Source organism: Clytia hemisphaerica, unplaced genomic scaffold, assembly GCF_902728285.1.
Source record: "Clytia hemisphaerica strain Z4C2 unplaced genomic scaffold, Clytia hemisphaerica genome assembly, whole genome shotgun sequence".
In the NCBI taxonomy this organism is placed as follows: Eukaryota; Metazoa; Cnidaria; class Hydrozoa; order Leptothecata; family Clytiidae; genus Clytia; species Clytia hemisphaerica.
This window is the reverse complement of record NW_027103473.1, coordinates 1,975,236-2,000,321: the sequence shown is the minus strand read 5'-3', so window position 1 is coordinate 2,000,321 and position 25,086 is coordinate 1,975,236. Positions and strand designations below refer to the sequence as shown.

Here is a 25,086-nt window from a genome sequence, read left to right as displayed (position 1 = left end):
CCATGGGGTAGAAGACTGATGTTAGTTCGTCCACCGTCACTTTAAGGTATGAAAAGAGTTTTTTCCAAGGGTTTTTATGCTAAATTTTGCCATTTTCAAGGGGTATCTTTACATTTCCAAGAATCGTTTCTTGACTTAAAAAGGTTCGTCCAACCCCCCCCCCCCACTATATGGATTTTTAATAGAAAAGCCCAATAAAGGTAAATAAAGAATAAAGCTAGTTTGATAAAGCTGAAGCTATCTTTTAAAGTTAATTTTTTAAACATCAATCCTGGCCATAATATTTGAGACAAAAGGGAAATTCCCACGAAATCTTATAACCACAAGTATTTTGGAAGCGCTCTAAATTAGGTTAGACGAATAGAGTTTTAACTCTGAGTTTTAACATTAGACTTAAGACTCAAAGATCCAAAAGTCCCAGAATGGTCCAACAGGGCTCAGAATATAGCCTGGAAGTCAATTAACCCCACCCAAAAATACTCGAATAAATTTATCAATTAGCCCAAAAACGACTTTCTTGCCTGAATTCCAAATTTTGAAAAACGAGGAAATAAGCTAAATTCTCAATATATTTTGGCCAGGATTGATGGTGTAGTTTATTATGCACCTGAGAGTACACTACATCAAATTTAGGTTACGTTCTTAATTTAATTCTTACTTTGCTCTTGGTGTAAAAATCCAAAACTATCTGCAGTGTAGACATTTTAGCATATTCCTAGCATTCTTATTCTTTCCAAGGATGGTATAACATATTCAAATTATTATTATATTTTTAGAATAAGCAAAATAACATTGAAAAATGGCTAAAAAGAATAAAAATCTTAGTTCCGATGTTGAGGCACGGCGTAAAAAGAAGCGATCAGGTGGTGAAGTCAAAAGAAACCCATTTGAAGTGCGCATCAACCGTCTTAAGCATGATGTTATTGGTCAGAAAGTGAAAACTGATAAAGGGATGCCTGGAATATCTCGTTCCAAAGCAAACGAAAAGGTGAATTGATTAGATTATAATAGATTTGTACTCTTCTTCTCTTTATGTAGCTTTCGTAGTAGACCACTATACTCAGCCAGTTTCAGTTTTTATTAAACTATATATCTACCATACAGGGGGGTGGACGAACGGTTTAAAGAAGTATTTTTTCAGTTTTCCAGGGGGTAAAAAGTTATTCTTGAATTTCCAGGGGGTTGACAACTGATTTTAGTTCGTCCACCCACACTTTAAGTTAAGACATGAAAAGAATTTTTTCCAAGGGTTCTTTTGCTAATTTTACCAAGAAATTTGTTTTCACTTGAAAAAGGTTCGTCCACCCCCCTGTATGGAAATTTTATGGATAAACCCATTGTCTTTATCATCCTAGGATCAATAACGTTTTAGCAAATCATAAATTATAAAAATTATTCAGTATTTCGGAAATTTTAGCAAAATTATTCAGTATTTCGGTAATCACAAACCCCGTACGCCCCCCCCCCCCATAAAAGGTCTTTAGAAATGTAGTTTTTTATGATTTTCTGTCTTCTAGAATTGAGAGAATTCTTTCATGTGTTTTAACGATAATTCTAATTACCTTTTCAGAGAAAGAAGACACTTCTGAAAGAATATAAACAACGCTTCAAGGTTTTTCATTTTCCTTTTTGATGACTTTCCTGTCCCAGAATGTACCTTAACTTTTATTTTGTCAATTGTTCCTTTTACCAATAATTATCTGTGGAAAAGTCCCTAGAAAAGTCTTTTTGAGGATGTGCACACAGAATAGGGACACATCTCCTACGTTTGTTTTTGTTGAAAAATCACACACAAGTTGTTATTCATACGATGATTCAATAACTTATACTTTAATCGGATTAACTTTCGCGATTTCGCGAATTTTTGCCATTTTCGTGAAAACTGGCGAAAATGAACGTTTTAAAGCTGTTTTCAGGTATATTCGCGAAATTAAATCCAGAAAGTTTTGCGAAATTTAATCTCGCCAAATTTAATCCGATTAAAGTACCTATTGTGTGCTTCTTAGATGTAATAAGCGAAATTCGTTTCAACTAAAAAAGCCCTTTTTTCTCGTTTAGAACAATGCAATTATTGATCGACGGTTTGGAGAATTTGATGAAAGTCTTTCCATTGAAGATAAAATGCTCAAAAGATTTGCCATGGAAAAACAGGTTAAAGTTTACCTCAATCAAAAAATATTATCAAACCTTCTTTAGACTTGCTGATGTTTATGATTGTTAATCTTAATAACAGGCTAAGGAAATTATACTGGATACTTCCGTCCATGTTATTGTTTTATCTTTTCTATCAAATCTTTCTAAATAAGTTTTTCTATCATTCTAAATCCTCTATTTAACCAACAAAACCAACATCTCTTTAATGATGTCTTTCCTTCGTCTTCCTTAAAAGGAATAATCAGAAAGATTTGGCTTACAGACACCCTTGTTCTAATCAAATTTGAAATGAGTCTTCGCACATCTTCACGTTGAATTTTCTTCATTTTTTTCCCAAACAAAAGTTTTGAATATTTCTTAGACAAATATCTCATTTTGGCAAAACAATTTGGCGGTGGTTTCTAGAACCACATATAAAGCAAAATATCAAAATTTATCTTTCTTTTCAAAACAAATCTCCTTTTGTGTCTCTTCTACGTCAGGAAATTCCTATGAATGCCTTGAATCAGATCTCCCTTGTGTCGCTTCTCACATAGATGGGGGAACTTTTCATACAAATACACGTTGTTTTTTTTTCAGAATCTAGTTTTACAAAGCAGCCTCAATGTTTCTTAAGAAATCGGCCTTTTGAGCCTTAAATGTTTCTTACATGTTTCTAAACTTTTTGACATAAACAGACTATTTTTCATGCAAAGAAAAAAAACATTTGCTTAGATTGGAAGGTTCTTAAAAAAACAAATTAAAAAATGTTATTTTCTCATTCTCAGCCTCAGCATGTTTCTTAGATGTTTCTTAGTTTTTAGGCATTCTGAGCCTCGTGTTTCTTAAAAGTGTGTTTCTTAAAAAAAAGAAAAACGTGTAATAAAATAGATTTCTCTTCTGTATCTCCTTACAGAGCCATCATCAAGAAATTTATATGGATATTTTGAATCAATTCTCCCTTGTGTCGCTTCTCACATAGAAACACAGGGAAAATTTCACACAAATAACGAACTAGATTTCACCTTACAGAGTCATCACGAACGTTCAGACATTTACCGTCTTCACGATGATGATGAAGATGACATTCTAACACACATGGGACAGAATCTTGGTGATATTGATAATTTTGATGATGCTGGCTTGCAACTCACTGATAATGAGGATGATAATGGTTTGTTGTTTTGTTTGTTTTAATCATGAATATCTTATATAAAACACTAGATAGAGCTACTCCGCCATCATAGTTCGGTGCCGGCAATTTGATCGATCAAGCGTATCTTTCGCCTCGTCGCTTCGCATCATTCAGTTTTTTTTGCTTTGTTGAACAAATTGCCGGTACCGAAATGTGACCTACTATGACCTACTTTCAGCAAAGTTGCTTGGGAAATGCAGAATAGCTCTATCTAGTGTTTTATATAAGATATCTGTGGTTTTGATATAATTATGTACATTAGTGTACAAAGAGAAATTCAGCATAACATAACCTTGTTCGCAATTCGACGACATGCCTCTCTATATACCATTGTCAACATCTTGAATGGAATTATTATTAGGTCCTAGATATGAGGTATGGTCACGCCATCTGGAAGTATGATTCTAAATTGTTTTAAGCTATTCCGGATCTCCCAAGCAGGGTTGTCTATTAAATAGTATCTGGAACTGGATACCAAAAAATGTTTTGAAGAGTCCTCAAAATTTAACAATTTTATCAGTCTAAATCCTAATCTACTTATTCTTTATAAAATCCCTTAAAGGTTTTGTTTTCAAATAAGAGTGATATCGTTTGCTTGATATTCAATTTCAACTTACAAGCTTTTTCATATTGGATTGACACGGATGTGGAGCAAGATTGATCAGAAAGAAAAAGTAATGAAAATAATGGAAATAAAAACATTGTTACTGATATGAAGTATATGTGTCTGAAATGAAACGGGAACAATTATGTAAAAATAAAACCTTTAAGAAGCGTGATATGATAGTTGAAGTGGTGAAAGTTTATTGTGTCAATACTGACAATTTCATGTCTTATTCAAACAATCCTCAGTTGAAAATAGAATTTAATGATACACCAAAATTTTATCACTTCAACTACCATGTCACGCTTCTGATTTCGGTTGGTTAAGCACTATTCATGAATAAAAGCATCACATCAACTAAATAAGAAGCGTAATAAAATCTTTATTTTTGTCATCAGATGCTTCTCAAAACTTTGGTGGTTTTCTTTCGAAGAAGAAGAAGATAACTGATGAAGAACAAGACAACATGATCAACCAGGTTACAATAATAATACTTTGCTTTACTTTATTTTATGAAAGACACTAGGGCAGTGTTCCAACTTTTTCCTTTGTAGACGAAAATCTGTCCTGTTGAAGTATTTTTTGATTTTCGTCCCAAACGTAGGCCCTGGGAGAACGGAATTTCAAAAAGTTTTGTCTTATTTTGAACTTCCCGTCCAGATTAACCAAATATGGTTGCAACACTATAAAATAATTTTCAGGGCTGACAACAAAAATTAAAGTACCTTTCGCTATAGATCTACCCCTCCCTTTTCGACGAAGAATTTAAGCCAGAATTTAAGCCAAATATTTCTGAAGCTTTTCCCCTACCACAGTTAAAAAGGCATAAAAGAAACACAAAAACGATGTTCATGGAGTCTTATCTAAAACCTTTTGTTGAAAAGGCTGGGTAAAAGGTAGGACAGAAGTAAGAGCTTTGTGTTTTGTGTGGTAGTTCTGTTTACACTCTTGTCTTTCTGCTTACAGATGAGTAACAAGAAAATGACAAAACAAGAAATTATGGATGAAATCGTCGCCAACTCCAAAAAGAAAAAGGTAGTTTAAAAACTTTCCTTTTTGCTAATTCAATACAAGACAATGCATTGTATAAATGCAAGAAAGCAATTATTTCGTTGTCTCTTTAATTTGATGTTGTTACAAATTCTTATAAGATCATGAAATCCAAAGTTTAAAGATACAGACTCATTAGTCAATAAAGGGCTGCAATTGCTAAGACAAAACTGCATACCATCTGACTATTCCTGAATCTAAAAGTTGAAAAATTACAATGAAAAAATTTGATGAAGAAGAAAATTAAGACTTTTGCGAGTATTTTAACCAGTTTTAACTTCCAGTACGTTATTTTCGGTGAAGAAAAAAATAATTTGAAATTTTTTTTGCACGAGATGGTGTATTTTTATTTTTAACCAAATTAAAAACAGATTTTCGGAAAATTTTTGTAAAAGCTTCTTTGTCTCAAAATCTTAATGGTGGCTTTTGAGCAACTTTTCATCCCAATTTTTCTTACTAAAAGAGTCCTAACTTTTGATACATCAATTTAAAAGATTTTTCCGAAAAGATAGTTCAATCTTTTGCAGATTACCCATTAAAATTAAACGCTCTTTGTAAAAGAGGGTAATATAACATTATATTAACGTCTTTTTAAAGTTCGTAACGTCATTTTTGTAATCAAATTGCTAATTACTCTTGATGGAATAAATTCACAAACAACTTATAAAGACAGTTTTTTGTTAAAAGTGTAAAGGAACTCGAAACATAAGTTTTATCTTCAAATCTCATAACCGGATTTTTTTACTATGGTCAGAGCCCTTAGGTTCAGAACCCGAGAAATTTTGGTGAAATATAAAACATAGACCGATACTATGAAATTGTTTCTGATTTTACCTTTTGTTTACCTTTTAGATGGAGAGACAACAAACACAGGAGAAAGCGTTCGAACTGACACAAAAATTAGATTCTGAGTTGAAGGACATTATGCCGTTACTGGCAAAACAGGTATATTGACTATTATCAACCCTTTGAAATAAAAATAATAAAGATAATGTCCATTCACTTTAAGTATGTCCTCTTTTATGCTACCCTATACCACTCTCTAGGGAAGTAGTCAGCCATTAGACGCTGGTATGGTTACATTACTTTAGCAAAAGAAAGTGCACGCTTAAATATAGTGAATATAATATATTTTAGTTCGGGATTCATGATTTAACTTGATAATTACCTTGCTTTTATTCTTCTTCCGCACAGCAAGTGAAGCAACGCGATCGCATTCCGGCGGACGATTATGACCGCACGGTGAACGAGCTCTTCTTCGAAACGAAAAAAGCGAAAGCCACAGACCGAATGAAAACAGAGGGGGAGAAAGCACAAGAAGAAAAACAACTGCTAGAGAAATTAGAGGTAGGGTTTCCTTGCATACTTCCTTATACTCTTTTTTTTATATAAGAATGTTTAGGATGACATTTTGGTCAAAAATTTAAGAATATTCAAAGAATATATCCATTAAGGAATTTTGATAACTGAACCAAAGAATGTCATTTTAGAGCATTTTTGGCTGTGAATTGCCAATTATGATTTTCCACCGAAAAGTTAATAATATCCACTATGAAAGGGAAAAATCTCTTTCAAATATTCATTTTTTTGTAATAATCTTCTTAGAGGGTAAATTCTAACAAAATAAATACAAACAAAAGGGACACGGTTTGTGTATGGTTGAAACCAACATAAATACAGTGAACTGTTGCTGATTCGAATTTTCATTATTCGAATCTTTCAATGATTCGAGTAGGCTCTTAGTCAGGGAGAACTAAAATACTTACTATACTTTGAGGTCGAATTAGCCAGAGTCAAGTGTACATCGATTCCCACTTTAAGTGTCATACTATGCGCATATGTTTGGGATAACAAGGCAAACAGTATGAATACCGCGTTACTTCGAAGAAACGTCCCGGACATTTATTGAATTTTTTGTTTTTTAAGGGGCGTTCGAAGAGAGCCTAAAAGAAGGGGGCGTTTACTAAAAAGCTTTGACTTCAGTCCTGAGTTTTGAACTCAGGAGTTTGACAACAAAGTGAATTGGAACCTTTTTTGCCCTTCGTTATCATATGAGAACAAAATGTGTCAATGCGATTTTTCAAAAAAAAAACTGTAGACCCCCTGTGTCTGGAAATGCTGTAACCCCCTGGTAACCCCCAGGTAATTTCAGCTTTAAACCCCTCTGGAATTCTGAATTTTGGTAGAATTTAAATCATCATCGTATAAGTTTTACTTCATACTTTTTTATACAACTAGGAGGGAGGCATTTATTTGAAGAGAGCGTTTACTTGAGGGGGCGCTCATTGCAAATTTTTACTCAAAGGAGGCGCGTCTGATAAAAGGGGGCGTTTAAAAGAAGGGAGGCGTTTATACAAAGTACGGTATAAAGAACTTATTGTTATCTTCCCTATAAGTCTCTTATACTATAAAATATAATCTCCTTATATTGAAAGAACGATGTGCGCGGATGTTCGGGATAACACAGGATAGCGATGATGATAATGACCCAAAGAATTTCACCCCCTTATACAATATAGGTTTTCATCCTCGCTATAAAAAAAACGGCATATGTGGGTATTTGGGGGGATAACACAGGATAGCGATGATGATAATGACCCAAGAGATTTTGTCTCCCTTATACAATATAGGTTTTCATCCTCGCTATAAAAAGAACGGCATATGTGGGTATTTGGGGGATAACACAGGATAGCGATGATGATAATGGCCAAAAAGATTTTATCTCCCTTATACATTATAGGTTTCCATCCCCGCTATAAAAAGAACTGCATATGTGGGTATTTGGGGGATAACACATGATAGCGATGATGATAATGGCCCAAAAGATTTTATCTACCTTATTCAATATAGGTTTTGATCTCGGCGATAGAAAGCACGACATATGTGGGTATTTGGGGGGGGATAAAACACAGGATAAATTATGATAATAATGGTACCTTTTTATCTACCTTATATAGAAAGAACGGCGTATGCGAATGTTGGGGATAACACTGGATAGTGACGATGATATGACCGAATCAGCTGATGCCCTTATCACCAAAAAGTATGTCTTTGTTTGTCTATAAAAGTATTTTTGTATTAGATTTTCTTGCATGAAAAGGATAAGATTTTTTTTATCTCCCTCAAAATAAATACCAAAATCCTGGATCGGAGTTTTTTCATTAAACATTCTTTTAAATCTTTTTTATAACGAGTAATTTATAAGGTTGTACCCACATTGAGTAGTGCTAGCCATTAAGGGACAGAAATTCTAAAACTCAGATCGAAGATGACGGATATACTTCAGCTCAGGTACGCTAATAGTGTGACCTACTTTCAATAATTACAGTGGACTTCATAATCATAACTCGTACACGCACAGGGAACACAAATTTGTTCGATTTTAAGAGGCCTCCACCCCCAGCGGACCCTCAATTCACGCATTTACGAAAACTTTCCTCGAGTTTCACCCGATAACCCGATTTTTCAGAAAATCGGAAAATCGGAAAAATTTTCGGGAAACATTGGAAAATCGGGAAAACTGCACATATTCGGTGGAAAGAAGGGAAAATTTACGTATTCACGCACAAAATAGCCCAGATTCACGCAATCACGCAATCAAAAAGTGGATTTTCACGTTCACGCAAGTTTTTTCAATTCGCGCATTCATGCAACCGAAAATGCCCGATCACGCACTCACGCAAACCGCTGGGGGCCCCATTTAAGGAGATTCGAGTTATGGAGTAGGGTTTATAAGTTTAGGACGCATTCGAGTTTTAAAGGTTCGAGTTAGGTAGGGTCATTCTTTATTTTAGATAGCCCAGTATCCACGGCCAGCCGTAGAAGGGTTCGGTATTCGAACCGAGAACCCCTGGTTTGTAGTCGCAACGCCTTAGGCCAGTCGACCATCGCTTCTTTAAATTAGATTTATTGTTATCCAAATCTTCATTCTTTTTGTAGGAAAAACAAATCTGATGACCGGTTGGAAGTGTATTTCAGAGATGGTAAAATGGTACTCCCAGGTACGGACTTTATCGTTCAATTTATTCACGAAGTTTACTTTAATGATCTACTCCCCCCTTCATCTTTCCTATTTGCTTCAAGAGGGTTGGTATAATAAGGAGGTATTGGGAGGGAGGGGTACCCTCAAATGAGGGTAGAAGATTGAAATTAAATTTTCGTAAGGAGGTAAGGAGGCACACAACGTTTTTTCGTTAACGTTTCCAACGTCCATATAACGTTAGATGGCCAGCTGGGAAGGTAGTCAAGCTTTAGCCCTTCAAACTTAAAAGCGTATGTGCAGTGTCGTTGAATTAGTGTTAATTATTGGCCTTTAAATAGTGAAAAGCATAACCAGAAGCGTCATGTTTTTTATTTAAAAAAAAACTATTTTTCGACCTTCACTACAAGAGATCATCATCAGAGTGTGAAAATCTATCTACAATAAAAAATTAAAAACAAATTCATAATCGGCAAATAAAAAACATTTTTTGAAAAATATAAATGCTATAAAACAATAGTCGAACGTGTGCACCGCACTAATTTCAGATATTTTGTTATTCGAATGCCCAATTGTAACAAGGAACAAGTGTGCAAAATTTCAGCCAAATCGAACAACTTTTGAAGTCTCCAGGCTGCCCCAAGTTTTAGCCTCGTTTTGGCGAAAATAATGTCCCCAGGCCCCAAAAATCAAAACTTTTGAAAAATGAAAAAAGTACCCCCAGATACATTCACCCAAGGAACAAGTGTGCAAAGTTTCAGCCAAATCGAACAATTTTTGAAGTCTCCAGACTGCCCCAAAGTTTTCGGACGGATATACAGACATACAGACAGACATTGTCAGATTCTAGCTCAACTGAAGTTGAGAATAGAAAATATATACACAGGGACCATTATGTATATCAGTTGTAAAAACGAAACAAAAGCATGAAATGGGACTAAAGGTGCGGGTGACTGATCAATGAAATAGACTACGCCGTGAAAAGTTGTATTGTTTTAAATAAGTTTAGTACATTTAATAATGATGGTTTTTGTTCTATAATGAGAAATGCCTCAGTAATTTCTCTTGTGTCATTTCTTTAAATCCTTTTGCAATCAACTCATCATCGTCCATTGTGACTGGTGTATGGCCGCGGTTTTTCAAGATTAAACACCATCATGTAATTTGGCAACTGAATCTAAAGAATGCCGATTTTTGGATCATTTTACCTGGAAATTGCTAATTATGCTCTAGTAATACTAAAAGCTTCACAAAAATGCAACATCTATTGCTTGTGCTGGATTTAGGCTTGGTCGGATCCTAACACTAGGAATACACGCTTTTTTTATAAGAATGGTGTAAATCCATTTCATCATGGATCTTCTAAACATTTTTGGGAAAATCATCCTAAAATATTCTTACAGCATTCTTAGGTTAGGATGGTGATATTCTTAGCATATTCTTAATTTTTTGGCCATTTTCATCATTGACATTCTTATAAAGTGTATTCTTATAAAAAAGCGTTTAGTTGAACATAGTGCATCAGCTCGATGTACTAGGGTGTTTAATGTTCCTTTTTTCCAAACCACTGGAGCGAACGATTTCCAATGGAGATAGATGTCGGTGTTCGTTGGATTTTCGGTAACTGATGTTTCAATCTTCCTGCCGATTACGAAAATCTTAACGTCTAGGAACATCATCATATCATCATTTTCAACCTTAAATAAAATAACAGCCGTAATGACGGCTGCAAACTCCGGTAATTGTCATTTTTGAATAGCGAACCATTATGCAAACATCTTTATCGGGGTCAGCCTTTCTTAATGTATCTAACATAAAATTTAAAAGAGTATATCCTAGTAAGTGCGAGCGCAAACGCAAACGAAATCGGGAAATCAAACTGGAAAGATCGGGAAATCGAACCCGACTATCGCGATTGATCAGATTTACGCACAATTACAAATGAAAAACACTGATTTTAAGAAACTCATTATACCGGAGTTTAATAACAAAAAGCCCAACCTCGCTTTAATAAATTGTCGCACTTATTATTCTACGTTAAATACTTGATTAGTTTTACTAGGTAATAAGGCATGTTTCATTTATTTAAGCGTACGTGCCCTAACGTTGATGGAGAACGCTTTTAAGATACGTTTTAGAGAAATAGATAATATTCATTCTGTAAAAAAGAAAAGAAAAATCATGCAGATAAACTCTGTTTTTGTGAGGCAGCTAACCTCGTTCTCGACCCCTAGTGGGTTCAATGTTTCATAGAAGCACAATGACATCTATACAGGATCAAGTTCGCTAACATACATCTCTATATTTCGTGCTTAATTGAAGAGAGGATAGGGGGTATAGGAGAGGCAACGAGTGTTGCTCTCGCTGAAGTCGTTTCGAAAGCCGTAGTTTTCAATGAGATTTTAAAATTTCTTTTAAAAACAGAGGGCTTTTTAGGTCAAAAGATGGTTAAAATTTGGCAATTTGTCTCTCCCAAAAAATGGAAGGTGACCGCCACCACCCCTATAATTTTAAGCACATAAGAGTACTGTAAAATTATAAATATGCGTTTGTTCAATTCAATGTTATGTTGAGGAGGTGTGATGTCCAGGGTGGTCTGGTTTTTTAAGTGTAAAAATCCAGGGTCGTTAGTAAAATGAGGTTGAAAATCCAGGGCAGGGTTGTCATTAAGCGAGGTCTAAAGTCCAGGGTGGTTTAAAAAATGAAGAGAAAAATCCAAGGGGTCCTGATGATTGGAAAAAAATCCAGGGCGTCACGTTTTCCAAAAAAGACCTCTTCAACATAGGGGGGTGCAATTTTTTCTGGAAGAGCCTGTTCTAAGAAAAATTTATTCAAACTACGTTTGGAGATCATGAAGATAATAAAAATATATGGAGAGTAAACGACTCGATAATGGCCTAAGTGATCGTTAAATTCTTCTTTAGTTTCATTCAAATCGGTTTTCTTTGATTGGCCTATAATTGGAAGCAAAAAAATCCAAAATGTAAATTTATAGAACAGAATATCGGATATCCAGGAGGGTTGACGATTTTTGTTCAAAAGTGGATATCCAGGGGGTTAAATATCTACAAGGGAGCGGATATCCAGGAGGTTAAGTGTATTTTCAGGTAAAAATACGATATCCAGGGGTAAGCATCTTTATAAGAGAGGATATCCAGGGGGTTGAGCATATTTTTAAGAGCGGATGATCTTTACTAATAAAGTAGGATATCAAGGGGGTTCGATATTTTGAAAAATCAATATCCTCAACAGTGGGGTTAAATTTCTTTTCTGGAAAAGTCACTTCAAACAGATTGTGTTATCAACATGTTATCAAAATTCAAAAATCAAAAATCAAAAATCATTTAAATCGAACTGATTTTCAGAGACCATTAAAAAATGCTAATCATGTGATTCGAATTGTCGAATTTTTTTGACGTATGGCAATCAAATCTTTGTTCTACCTTTCAATGTATTAATTGTTTGCAAAATCCACCATAATAGTGAATTCTTTTTCAAATTTCAATTTATATCCTTGAAAAGATTGCTTCAGTATTTCACTATTCAAGAAAGAAAATAGGAAAAAAAAATGTGCAAAAGTAAACCTGGGAACATCCTTTTTCATCAAATGAGGCCAAAAAATGAAAAAGCACTTTGTTCGAAACTAATAGTCCAAACGAAATTCTCGTTTCCTTATAAAGAATTATATGGCATTTTTGTTAAATTCCTAAAAAGGACTTTTTAGACCTATTTGGTCTAGGAGCAATAAATCAAATAAGAGAAGTAAGCTCGAATGAGATTTAAAAAGATTAATGTTTCTACAAGAGCAATAAATTTTAATTTATAATCAATATTTGGCTTTTTACATGCACGGGAAATGCACCCGAAATAATTGTCATTAAAACTAAAAAACAAAACAAAATACATTAAAGGACAAACAATATCAAATATATATTAATTGGAAATAGGTAGGGTCCATCCATGAATTTACAATTAATTTGAAATATATACAACTAGTACTTTCCTATCCCTCAAATTGCACTTTTTTCGTAATTGAACTTTTTGGGTTTCAATCCAAAGAATTATCTTCAGATGTTGTAATTTATTTTCAGCATTTTCTGAGTATTTTTGTCTAATTTCTATAAAGATCTTTTAGACCTGTCAAAGCCTTGGAGTTTTATAAAAAAAAAATTTTGTTTATAATTTTTTTTATAAAACTCCAAGTGACAAACCTCTTCCTCCTGCTTCCTCTAATGTTAAAATGGTCTTAGCTGGTTGTTGTCTCTCTTCTTCATTTATCATTAAGATAATAACATACTCAGTATCTATAACCTCTTTCCCTCATAGTCTTTTTAATAATCTCTTTTCACATGTCGTTCAGTAGGCTGGAAACAGAACTTCGTCATTTAACCTAAATCCACAATGGGCAAAGACTTTCCTAACTGAAACTGACGCCCCCAAAATAACATAACATATGTAAAGCCTTGAAAACGTTCTTAGAATGTTCTTAAATTGATATATGTATGTATGTATGTATCTTATATAAAAACTCTGCGAAGGTGTAAAATTACCAAATGCAATAATACAAATCAACAAATGCATTTTTTACCTAACCAAGAAATGATATTTCCGTTTCATATGAACGGAAATAACGGAAAGCCAATGCCACCTATTCGATTGATCAGCACTCGCTGATTGGTTGAGAGTTTTTAAACTCATTGTATAACCGAGATTCACGAGTTATCGGTAGTTTTGTTTTGATAAGAATATTCGTTGTATCGATGTGATGTTTCTCCAACAGTGCTTGAACAGTTTCTTTGTTATGATACACTTTACTCAAGCCCAGCCGCAACCCTAACGTTATCGGTTTCTGATAAGATGTTATCACACGCAAGAAATCCATTGTTGTTTTCTCATCATCTTCCTTATTAACGAGTGAGTCGTTGATTATTGTGATATCGAAAGTGTTTGATTTTTCAAGCCATTCGTTTGGAATCTTCTTGTTTTTTATGTAATAAGGGGTGATATGCAAAATGAATTCTCCTTGTATCACACGAATTGATCTTGTGTATAAACCATCATTAAGTAGTATGTCTAACGTTGTGTTATATTCTCCACAGCAGGACAATACCAATGAAGTCAAGTATTGTACTGCTTCATTAAATGGTGGTTCAGTAGAACAACATAACTTCTTTATCATTGTTATGTTCATTTGTTTGATTAAGTTAACTACAATTTGTGGATCTCCTCTAAAATATGAGCATGTGATGTCCGCTGATTTCAATTCAGGCGATATAATGTTGCCACCACGTGATTCTTTGAACAAATTCAAGAATTCTTGATGGTCATCCTTGCTATTATCAATATGAAGAACGTTGCCATCTTTGATCATACTTGATGGTAGTTTGAGAAACGCTCCGACGAATTCTTTAAATAAAGACATCTTTGTTTCCATCTTAGTTTCCATCTTAGTTTTGGTATGGAATAATTTTGTAAACCGCGGTAATTTTGATTTGCATATTTCGTCCAACTTATCATAAAAAGTGACAAATAGTTCATTGTCATTCGTTTCGAGCATACGTTGGACTCCGACTATGGTTGGCTTGCAACTTGATAATTCTCGGTTCGATTTAAATGGTGCGATATCCTTTGTTACACATAGGTGTAACGCAGTAAAGAACTCGTGGAGAACCAAGTGCCTGAACTGGTACGTCACTTTTTGTTTATTCCCGGTACGGTATTTGGTAATGAATCCGGTTTCTTCAATCGGGAAACGGCATTTCAAAGATCTGATATCGGATTCGCTAAAAACGACTTTGTTTTCCATGTATGTGGTGACGGATAGCTGCATGATGGAATACAACATTTCTACCACTTTTCGATCTTCTATGATGGACATGAGATTTGGGTATTGATTCGGTTTACTTTTGAAATGATTCCTGATGAAAATCAAAGACGAATAGAAGTATAGTTCTGTTTGTGTGTTTATAATGTTTGTCAGCAGGTTGTCTTTGTAAACACTGCAAATAACAAAGAGAAAGACTGGCACACGGGCCATTAGACGTAGATTGTATGATTGGGCGATTAAATCTTTGACAGTTGTTGCTTTCTCCATATTTTCACCGAAAAAATTGTCGATGTATTTAACGATGTTTTCGTCATCAAATCCGCACACTTCAATAGTTTTTCGTTTCGAGTTTGTCGGTAGTTTGGTTTTGACATGCTCGATAGCCTTGGGTCTGCCGCATGCTAACACTTTGTGGTTACGGAGCCAATCCCCTTTTGGATCGAGTAATTTGAAGACAAGTTGTGCCAGACTATCTGCTGAGGAACCTCCAGGTTTGCTTTCGACGTAAATGTCCTTGAGTTCATCGATACCATCGACAATCACCAATACTCTATCTGATATCTCCATCAAATCGTCGAAAGTGATCGACTCAAACACCTCGGGAAATTTCAGTTCAAAAAGTTCCTGGAGATTAGAAAATTTACGGGACGTATCATTTAAGTCCCGGCATGTGAATTTGAAGAGGAATTCGATCGCCGAGAGATCAGGAATCTCGCCTTTAGCCCATTTAAATGTGAGCATATCCAATAAACTCGTTTTACCTATGCCCCCAATACCCCTGATGAAGACAAGTTCATCATTGGATAAGAGGACTTGGTCTATGGATTTATGGATGGTGGTTTTTGGAACATTCTCTTGTTCCATCAAAGCAGCACGGTCGGAGTTTGACCAATCTTTATCGACAACAGTAGAAGGTAACACCACAAGATCGATAAAGACATCTTCTCTCATTACATAGTCGGTCTCCCCGTCGGTTTCAGAAAGCGGCTTTTCGATCAGACATCTGATCAACTCGTCTTCATAATGCTCCTCAAGTTTTTGTGATGCGCTGCGAAGTGCTGAAAAGTAGATAAATGGAGTGTTAACCCTTTAAGCATCTTTGAGAGACGTATAGCGCTCTCTTTCGAGCAAAACACTTTCTGTCAATTATTTTGTCATTATTGATAACGCCATTGCCACCTAATAACGTGCATGAAATTTTGATACCTCCGAAAAGGAGCACCTCTAGCTCCCTTTTCATAGTATTTACATGTTTACATTTTTGTTTCACTGGGGAGGGGCTGTTAATTTGGGCTTCCGAAGTTTAGGTGGGACTAGTGAATTTTCGGATTATAGGGGGGAGAAATAGGTTTAGGAGGGACTTAAATTTTCCTGGTGGGACTTCGGGTGTTTTTAGCTTTTTAATAATCTTTTCTTTATCTATGTTAACTATTTTAAAGATAATAACATATATCATATATACATTGCTATATCATTCTTCGTTGAAAAAACAAGCTATATTTTTTTTCAGATTTTGAATTTTTCTACCTGTAGTGCTGGGACTTAGGGTCATTGATTTTAGTTTTAAGTAGTGGTGGGACCTCATTTTTTTTGTGGGACCTGGAACCCCCTTCCATGCTATGGCTGCTTAACCTATGAACTAGGGGCGCTGGGTTAATTTCTGTCACCTGTCTAATACGTGCATTTTAAAGACCGTCCTTAGTTTGTTCCCCGAGGGGGGTGAGGGGTACTTGGGTTGCGAGCTGACGGGGGGGGGTGCCGCCCGACTTTTGGCCTTTGGAGCCTTACCGGGACTGAAAAGGAGAAAACAAAGGAAAAGGGAATTTTACGACCCTTATCGGGACAAATTCATGACCAAATTTTCATCTTTCTTCAGGGGGTAAAAGGTTGAAATTTTCCTATTTTTCCGACCCTTAGTGGGACTGAAACTTGATTTTCAGATTTTTCCGACCCTTACCGGGACTTTGGAGAAAGGTACCCTTAAGGGCGCCACATACTGTACACCCTCAATTTGCCTAAGTACCCCCTCCCCCCCAGGGTTTGTCCTCTTATGTAGTTTAAACTCTAGTTTTTCGGGATTGAGATACGGTTTGGTTATCACTTGAAATGGATTTTTCCTGGAAAAATAAAAACCCATGAAATAAGAATTCTATCGCCCTTGAATTCTTTATAGTGTAAAGGTAAGAGTGAGCGAACTATAATCAATTTTCTACAGTTCCAAATATCAGTCAAATTTCTATCTTCATAGCACTATGATATGACTTGAAGATTCCCCACATGATTGGGTATAGAAATTCCTTTGAAGTGTTTGACCGCAGGAAGCGTTCCGATGCTCAAATTGATAAACTGTTAACATAAAAGGTACCGAGTACAATTTTCAAAACCAGGCAATTTTTATTGATTATGTTTGTTCTTTACTTAACGTAGACTTTAGGAATCGTCATCCAAATCAGGGCCTTCGACATGATATGGAAATTTGGGGAGGAACCAAAATAAACTGACCAAGGAGAAGATTTTGACCATCTCCAATATGACTTAAGATTATATGGTTGATTACATTTAGCTTAGATTTGTAAAGGACGAGCGGGGCGATAAATCCGTAATAGCCCCGCTTTTTTGTAATCGCCCTGATGTAAACAAAAATTTCTATTGGTTGAAAGAAAAGTATCGTACGATATTTTGATTGGTTAACAAAATATCGTACGAATTTTTTAAGCCAATCAAAATAAGAGTGTCATTTGAATGTTTTTTATAGTTTCGAATGTTTTTCACTACGTTCGGGCTATTTTGAAATGTTTTCAATGGACCTCGGGGTTATTAATCCCAAATCACCCTCTAAACCATGTTATTACTAGTACAAATGGTCCTATTTAAGATGGATTTTGTTTAGAATCAGCCAGGGATTGAACCCACTTGTTATAACCCACTTGTTATAACCCTTTGGATCTGAAGTATTTTCTATGGTGGTCAATTGAAAGTACCTTTGGTAATGAGAGTTTTTTCCTTGATATGTTTGACCACATCGCGTCTTCCGATCACTTCCAATTCTCTCTTGATATCTAACCATTTCTCATCTTCCAATTTCGTTACCCTATCTTTCAGTGGATCACCATCATCAACGATACCAAGGTTCTTTAGAAGTTTTCTTGATTCGTTTTCTGTGATATTGTTTGAGATATGGTCAAGGGCTTCTTTAACACAAGTCGAACCTAAGATCGAATATACAAAACAAAAAAATTGACAATAGTATACTTTTGAGGGCAGAATTTCATGTTCTATCCGATGTTATCGGTCATTTTCGTTACTTCAACTTTTAAAAATCCTCAATTTTTTATTACCTTTCTTGGGCTTAGGAGTTTTGCCTACAACGTTAGCTTTCAAACCAATTGCATGCGATTGCGTCCCGCGAAAGATGCTACGGTTTCCCATACTAACTTTAGGGCGTTGCGCGAGAAGAATAGAAAGTTGTTTTTCTTTCTTTTTTTTAAAAGCAAAGTTCAGCCAAGTAGACTCTAGTCTAGCAGAAACATGGCTTGTTTCTAGCATCTACTTCTTGTTTTCATGGCTCAGAATATTCTTTATAAAAATATCTATGATGAAATTTGCCAAAAACTTAAGAATACGGTAACCATCATGGAATTTGGCAACAGACCCTAAGAATGCCATTTTTAGAACATTTTATCATTAAAATGCTACTGATTCCCGCCTAGTAAGCTAAAAGGTTTCACAAAGATAAATTTTTGATTGAGGTATGTATTACATGCAAAATTTAAGCTGGTTTTTATCCAAACCTAAAAATACCGTAAAAATATTTCATGATGATTTTCCCAAAAAGTTAAGAATATTCATCGTGAATTGGAAAAACACCATTCTTATAAAAATAGCGTACCTTCTGGTATCTTTTAATACTCAATTGGATACCTTATTGGCCCTTTTTACGCGGGGCCTTGTTGGTGTTATTTTTAGGCTCTTGGCGTAAAAAGGGCTGGTGTAAAAAGGGCCAAATTTTTGACCATTTTTCTCTATTTAAAGGATTTAAGTCATGATTAGAAGATAAAAAACTATCCATTGTTTTACTACATATCTAAAAATCCGTGATTTTCAATGAAAGTTTCAACCGTTTACTACTGAAAAATGATATTTTAATGTAAATTGAAGCATGAAAAGTCATTCTAACAAATTTTGGCATTATTTACGGTCCTAATTGGCGTAAGCCCAAAATTAGGGCCGGCGTAAAAAGGGCCGATAAGGTAGTTAATTACATCGTAAAAATGCGTATGCGTTAAATTGAAACAAAAGAAAAGAAAGAAGTGGAAAACAAATCGAACAAATGTTAATCACCCTTTTTTAACGCATTTTTGCACTTTTTGAAAAGTGATTTTTGACTTTAAGTGATTATAACTCTTGAACTGATATTTTCTAAATGTAAAAACTAATAAATCAAATATTAAGTTAGGCCATCCCCGATTTTAATAAAGCAAGGTAAACCTTACAGATCATTTTGAGAGCTCTAAAAACGCTGCCAAACATGCGAAGTTTCTTTTTTGAACCACCCGGCATGTCTGAATATTACTAGTCATTTTATTAACACGAATTGAAAAATTTTGTGTTAATAAAAACCCCCTTAATTAAAACTAGCCATGGTGTCCTTGAAAAAGCAACAAAATTCGTGTTAATTTTTAAAAGTGTTAATTTCAAGGCTGTTGAATACTTGCCTAGTAATATTCGTGTAATAAGCTAATCGTTAATTCATCGTCAGGGTATGTGAAATAATTCCAATTTCAACACACGAAATAAATTGTACTATCATACCTGCTGGTTTTTGTTGAATAGTTTTAATTTGGCTTTTCAATTTTTTGATTTCATTCCCCAAGACGGTTAATTGCTGTTGAAGGTTTGCTTTATCTTTGGCATATTGTTGTAACGATTTGAGAACATTGTCGTAACGAGGGTCAAGAGATTGGGTTTGAAGTTGTGCTGTCGGGAAAGTAAAACCAAAGTTGTTGATAATTTGTTCCCCATCTTGCCATTTTTGATTGAAAATTGCTTGCGTTATGGTGTCAGGGTCCGTGTGATGGACGAAGTTACGCCACTCGCGTGCACGAATAACGAACGCTGCGATACTGAGATCGTGAGCCGGAGGGTTTTTGTCATTCCAACCGTTCAGAGGTGCTGGAATGGTCGTGAAGTGTCGTATGAGTACGCACAATAAAGTTACGTCGAAAGTACTTGAATCTGTCGCGTTCCCGTTCGGTGGTAGAAGGAGATCGAGTTGGTCTTGTTGTAGAACTTTTCCTTTCAATTTGTTGATTTTCCTTTGATTGACAGGTGTTGAGAGCTCTTGGAAAAGTAGTTGAGGATTTTGTGGCAATCCTTTGTAAGATTGATTACCAAGGTTGTGTAAGATCCATATGAGGAACAACTTTATTGGCTCGTGTAAAAATGTTGCAAGCCTCAACCAGAATTGAATGTCGTTAATGACTTTTGCAATAGTACGATTCATCTTACTTCACCTGAGAAAGAAACAAAAATTAAATGTAATTCTCGGGATATATATAGAGTTTGCAAATGGAAGGTATGCGTGAGTAATATATTGTACTTACTAATTAAGTGGAAAATTGAGCGATTTCAGAAAATGAATTTTTTTTTAATTTCACGAAAGCTTTAGATCTAATGAACGAAATTCAACATTCATGCTTTTTTGATTCTTTAAAAAATAGAAATTTCATTTTAAAAAGGATACTTTATTTCTGGCACTCCCGTAGTGATATGCCAATAAGCGCGTTAAAAGCATCATGGACTAAATGTCTAGCTTTCATTTTGAAAAAGCAGAACACATTTTAAAATAAACATTATCTTAGTTTTTACGTGGGAGTCTTAGAGAGGAACATTTCAAAACTAATAATGTTCCACTCATTTATTTATAAATATATTTTTAACGAACTGAAAACCTATCTAATTCGAATTCTATAAAAAATGCCTTATATGCCTCCACTCTTATCGTCTAATTTCCGAGCACATCCGGATTACTCCGCACACAACACGCATGCACTCTAAATACCGCAGCTCTGTAGAAGAATACAGAGTTTATGTGTTTTCTTCTGCGACGGAGATGGTAAGGTTCTAACATCCTGACTGACTGAGGACGACGGTAAATCAGCACTTTTACCGTCCTCGATTTTGCGGGGCAGAACTGTGGGTTATTCCAAATCGCTTCAGTCACTTTACCGTCCTCAAAAGTGCAAATGCATGAACTCGCTAATTTGTCCAGGTTGGTGGCATATTGTATTTTACCAAAAAAGTTTAATGGTAATTATGATATAATTATTAAACAAAACTTATAATACTATGTCCTTTAAAATTGAATTAAGGATCAATTTCGTGAGCACCTGCTTGTACCAAACCCTTGTATCCAACCCCCTTCTCTCTCGGGAAAGAATCATTAAAAATCGAAATACCTTTTTCAAGACAGTATGAACCATTCTATATCCAGTAAAAAAATATAATTCTTACAGTCACTGAATTCTATCAATAATAAACGAAATTTCTTTCTCTCTTCTCATACTCACACTCACACTCACACAAATCAAGTACCTTGCAAAAAAGCATCAATTAGACGTTTTTCTTTCATGTAGTTGAAACATCGTAAATTCATAAAAGTATCACGTTTCTTTCTCATGACATTTTATTAAAGCCACAAGATTATTGACCAATATCAACTTTCTCTTTTGGATTGGATAATCATTTTCATTCTACAAGAATCATTTTCATATAAAAAGGTTTTTAAGGCTTAAACCTTTGCCACCTGATCATAAGTGTATATCATTTTAACCCATTTTTTACATCTTCAGATGAAATTTCAATGACTTTTTCAGATTGAGTTAATTTGTCCAAGTTCCTACTTTTTAATTAAACCTGTGAATACAAGATCAATTTGTTTCTTATAAAAAAAGTGGCTGGTGACCCTTTTTGCATTTTGAGGTTATAATGTTTGTTTATCTTGTTTAGAGAGGAGACAAATTAGTGACGTAGACAACAAAAACTACTATTATTTTTTCTCTCTTGATTCTTATATCCATTGCATCATCATCAACATCAATGCCAAGGTTCTTTAAAAGCTCTAGAAACGTTTTGTGTTATGGTCTATAGAGCCATCGTTGATTCTTTCGGCAAATTTTTATTTCGTACTTACTTCAGGCCTGTCTCTTAAAATTACATGAAAGTTTCTAAACCCGGTTTTTTCCACATTGAAAACTACAATAAATCTTGGTATTACATTTAATAGTTTAAGCAAGTGAAACACCCCTGTACCATAGATTTATAAAGCCCGAAGGGCTAGATGTCGGGCTTTAAGCCATCGCAGGCAAAAAAAGTGAATATCGGAAAAAATATTGTTGCTATTGCGAAGCTTCTGATTGATCAATCGCTGAAATTCTATTGTAATATTACGTTAGGTAGGATTTCCTACCTAACCACGGCACACTTTTCAGCAAAATACTTTACATCTAGCCCTTCGAGCTTTATAAATCTATGCTCTGTACCAGTGCCCCGGTCAGATCAGCCCCGATTAATGATCCTAAAAGAGAAAAGCCTGAATTTTTTAAGCCCCTGTGAAAAAACAATCTATCGGAGACAAAAGGTCACATATTTTGGAGCCAAAAGGTTACATAGTTTGTAAACTAGAAAATTCATAAGCCCCTCTTCTGTGGAGATGTCATTTGTCAATTTTGTTACCCCGTCGGGATTTTTTCTATTTGGTTCAATCTACGGTTAAGTTAAGAAAATTCAAAAGTCACCCTGGTGGGGTTTTAAAGGCCACCCGCACCACTGAGACAGGGGTGTTCTAGGTTAACTCCTTAGTGAAGTCTTTAATGAATCCTAGTTGTAACTCCTAGCTGCTTTTCTTCTGTATTTTCGATCAATTTCACTGGGACTTTGATTATTTAAAAATTAACTTACCCTTTCAAAGCCGTAAACATCCAATAATTACTCTATCGATAATAAAACAAAACAAAACAAAACAGCTTCCCTTCTCACACACACAAGCATCCCCATAAAGGTCCATAAAGCTTTCAAGATTATAAAAATTGTTTACATATCTATCAATCATATCCAGATTTTACTGTTGTTATTTTAAACCACAATGACAAATTTGTCAACTTTCGCTTTTTAAGAACACGGTGTAGTCTTTTTACAAGTATCTGATTGTTCCAATTAGAGTTTTTTTTCGTGATATAAAACATGGTTGCCTGATCTATCCCATTTCATTAGTACTTCATTAGTAAAAATACGAAAATTCTTTGTTTGAGCGAGTTCTTGAACGTTTTTCTGATAACTCTGAAAAACAGTGACCTTATGTTTTTAAAATATCAACGCGCTTTGTTTCTTGTTAGTTAGGTTACCCTGTATTACGTTATGATGTTTATCTTAATACAAAAATGATACTTGATGTCTCTTTGCTTGACGCTCAGCAATTAAAGAGAAGGAATAATCGTTGTAATCCAGGAAGAAAAAGTGGTGCCCTCCCCTACCTTTTAGTATACAGCTAACGAAAAAGGAGTCTTCGGGCCGTGTCCGGCTGCGGTCACACACTTGCTACTGTATCTTATTTTGCGAGGCATTTTTATTTTGAAAATAGCATAGTCTTTATCCTTACATATTAATTAAAGTTTACTTTTTATGAGAGAAAAATACTACTGTATTATAATTAATTAACCGAATTATAAACAACTCAAGTCTAGCAAGATGGACGGGAATCTCAAATTTTTTTGCATTTGTGTTTGTTGTTAGTATCGTGTGTTCCGGCTAATATTAAGTTCCGTAAAGTTTGGCGCCCGGTTATATTTTGTAAGCTAACAACAGTGCCGTAGCAACTGGGGGGGGGGGCAAGGGGGGGGGCTATGCCCCCCCCCAATAATTTTTTCAAAAATGGTTATTTTGCAAAATGCAAAGTTTCTTTTTTAATTTGTCATAATTGTCACAATTGATTGCATTTCAAGCAATCTAGAGCTCAAATTTTCAAAATTCCCCCCCTCGGGCCAAACCATGATTGGCTCTCGCGGTGTCACTAAACTTCAGCCCCCCCAATATGAAAATGCTTCCTACGGCACTGAACAATAAAGCAAGAACAATATACGCTGCGGACATTTAACTTTCCCGTAATAAGTTCTGACAAAGTAAACAAAGGACGATAAACGTTATAAGCTATTAATTCTTTATAAGCTTCTACTTTATAAGAATCAAATCAATAACTCTTGATAAACAGGGATATACCTTTCGGTAATTAGTTCTTACAAAGTAAACAAGGGATGCATGGCGCATAATATGAGCATTATTTATTTTTCTTATAAGCATCTACTTTATAAGAATCAAATCAATAACTCTTGATAAACAGGGATATACCTTTCGGTAATTAGTTCTTACAAAGTAAACAAGGGACGGTGCACAATATAAGCATTTTTATTTCTCTTATAAGCATCTATTTTATAAGAATCAAATCAAAAACTCTTTAAAAACGGTGATATACCTTTCAGTTTTTGCATAGTGAACAAGGGATGAAACACTTTATTTTATTGGATATTTTTATTTTAGAAGGATTTGGTGGCTTCTAGGTGGGGGAGAGGGTGCGTGCGATATTTCGGTATTGCGGAAAACGATCCATTTTTTTCGCTGTGGAATCTTAGTAATGAGAAGTTTTTGCTCAAGTTTTTTGTGGAATTTGTGCACGCAAAATCATTTTTCTGTGAAACTTATGCCAAATGGCTCAACGATTGAGTAGCTTAGATTGGGTAATCTGATCTGGACGTGAGTAACTGTAGCGCTCAACTTCAGCATTTGACCTTTCAAGTTCTAGTGTAAATAGAATTGGGGATGGACACGGATGAATATGTCTTAAGATTTGGTTGTCTTAAGTAGATCATATTTAATGTTTGATTACCAACCTTTATCGTTTCAATTTACACGAATATTTTTGAGAATCACTTTTGAACTTCTTACTATAAGGAAAAGCATAATTTCAATTTCTCAGCGATGACTGAGTGGTCTAAAACGCCATGGACCAACAACCAGGTTTCCCAGTTCGAATCTCATAGAGAGCCGAACCGGCTGGTCAAGAACCCCATGAAAGCGATTGAAAGACTTCTTAACGTTCTAGAGTACAGTTGACGCTCTCTAATTTGACGTTCTGCTATTTGATACGCTCCATTATTCGATACTATATAAAGTTGTTGTCAACAAGGAACTCTAATAAACGACGCTCTACTATTCAATAGTTTTCCTTATTCGATGAAAATCCAATT

At 35.0% G+C, this 25,086-nt stretch overlaps 2 protein-coding genes across 2 annotated transcripts in view; one reads left to right on the top strand and one right to left on the bottom strand.

Annotated features, from left to right (window-relative positions):
• Positions 1-774: 774 nt before the first annotated feature.
• Positions 775-25,086, top strand: part of LOC136798475 (nucleolar protein 14-like) — a 36,251-nt gene continuing 11,939 nt past the window's right edge. The window contains exons 1-10 of the mRNA XM_067055090.1: positions 775-988; positions 1,571-1,612; positions 2,059-2,151; positions 3,166-3,307; positions 4,331-4,410; positions 4,899-4,967; positions 5,835-5,927; positions 6,177-6,329; positions 7,940-8,025; positions 8,922-8,983. Of these exons, the coding sequence (XP_066911191.1) occupies positions 800-988; positions 1,571-1,612; positions 2,059-2,151; positions 3,166-3,307; positions 4,331-4,410; positions 4,899-4,967; positions 5,835-5,927; positions 6,177-6,329; positions 7,940-8,025; positions 8,922-8,983 (1,009 nt within the window). The 5' untranslated portion in view covers positions 775-799. The remainder of the gene's footprint in view (positions 989-1,570; positions 1,613-2,058; positions 2,152-3,165; positions 3,308-4,330; positions 4,411-4,898; positions 4,968-5,834; positions 5,928-6,176; positions 6,330-7,939; positions 8,026-8,921; positions 8,984-25,086) is intronic.
• On the bottom strand, positions 13,424-21,400 carry LOC136798474 (uncharacterized). Its single transcript, XM_067055089.1, has 4 exons — positions 21,247-21,400; positions 19,601-20,301; positions 17,770-17,997; positions 13,424-15,846 (listed from the first exon to the last, which is right to left on the bottom strand). The coding sequence occupies exons 2-4, from the start codon at positions 20,289-20,291 to the stop codon at positions 13,622-13,624; spliced, it is 3,144 nt and encodes a 1,047-aa protein (XP_066911190.1). The 5' UTR covers positions 20,292-20,301; positions 21,247-21,400; the 3' UTR covers positions 13,424-13,621.

What these genes read in the sequence shown, in the direction of transcription:
- LOC136798474 (XM_067055089.1), bottom strand. Translation starts at nt 20,291, where the DNA reads ATGAATCGTACTATTGCAAAAGTCATTAACGACATTCAATTCTGGTTG. An exon ending in TATTCAACAAAAACCAGCAG is followed by an intron (nt 17,998 to 19,600) that starts GTATGATAGTAC and finishes ATTCGATCTTAG; the next exon opens with GTTCGACTTGTGTTAAAGAA. An exon ending in AAAAACTCTCATTACCAAAG is followed by an intron (nt 15,847 to 17,769) that starts GTACTTTCAATT and finishes TCTACTTTTCAG; the next exon opens with CACTTCGCAGCGCATCACAA.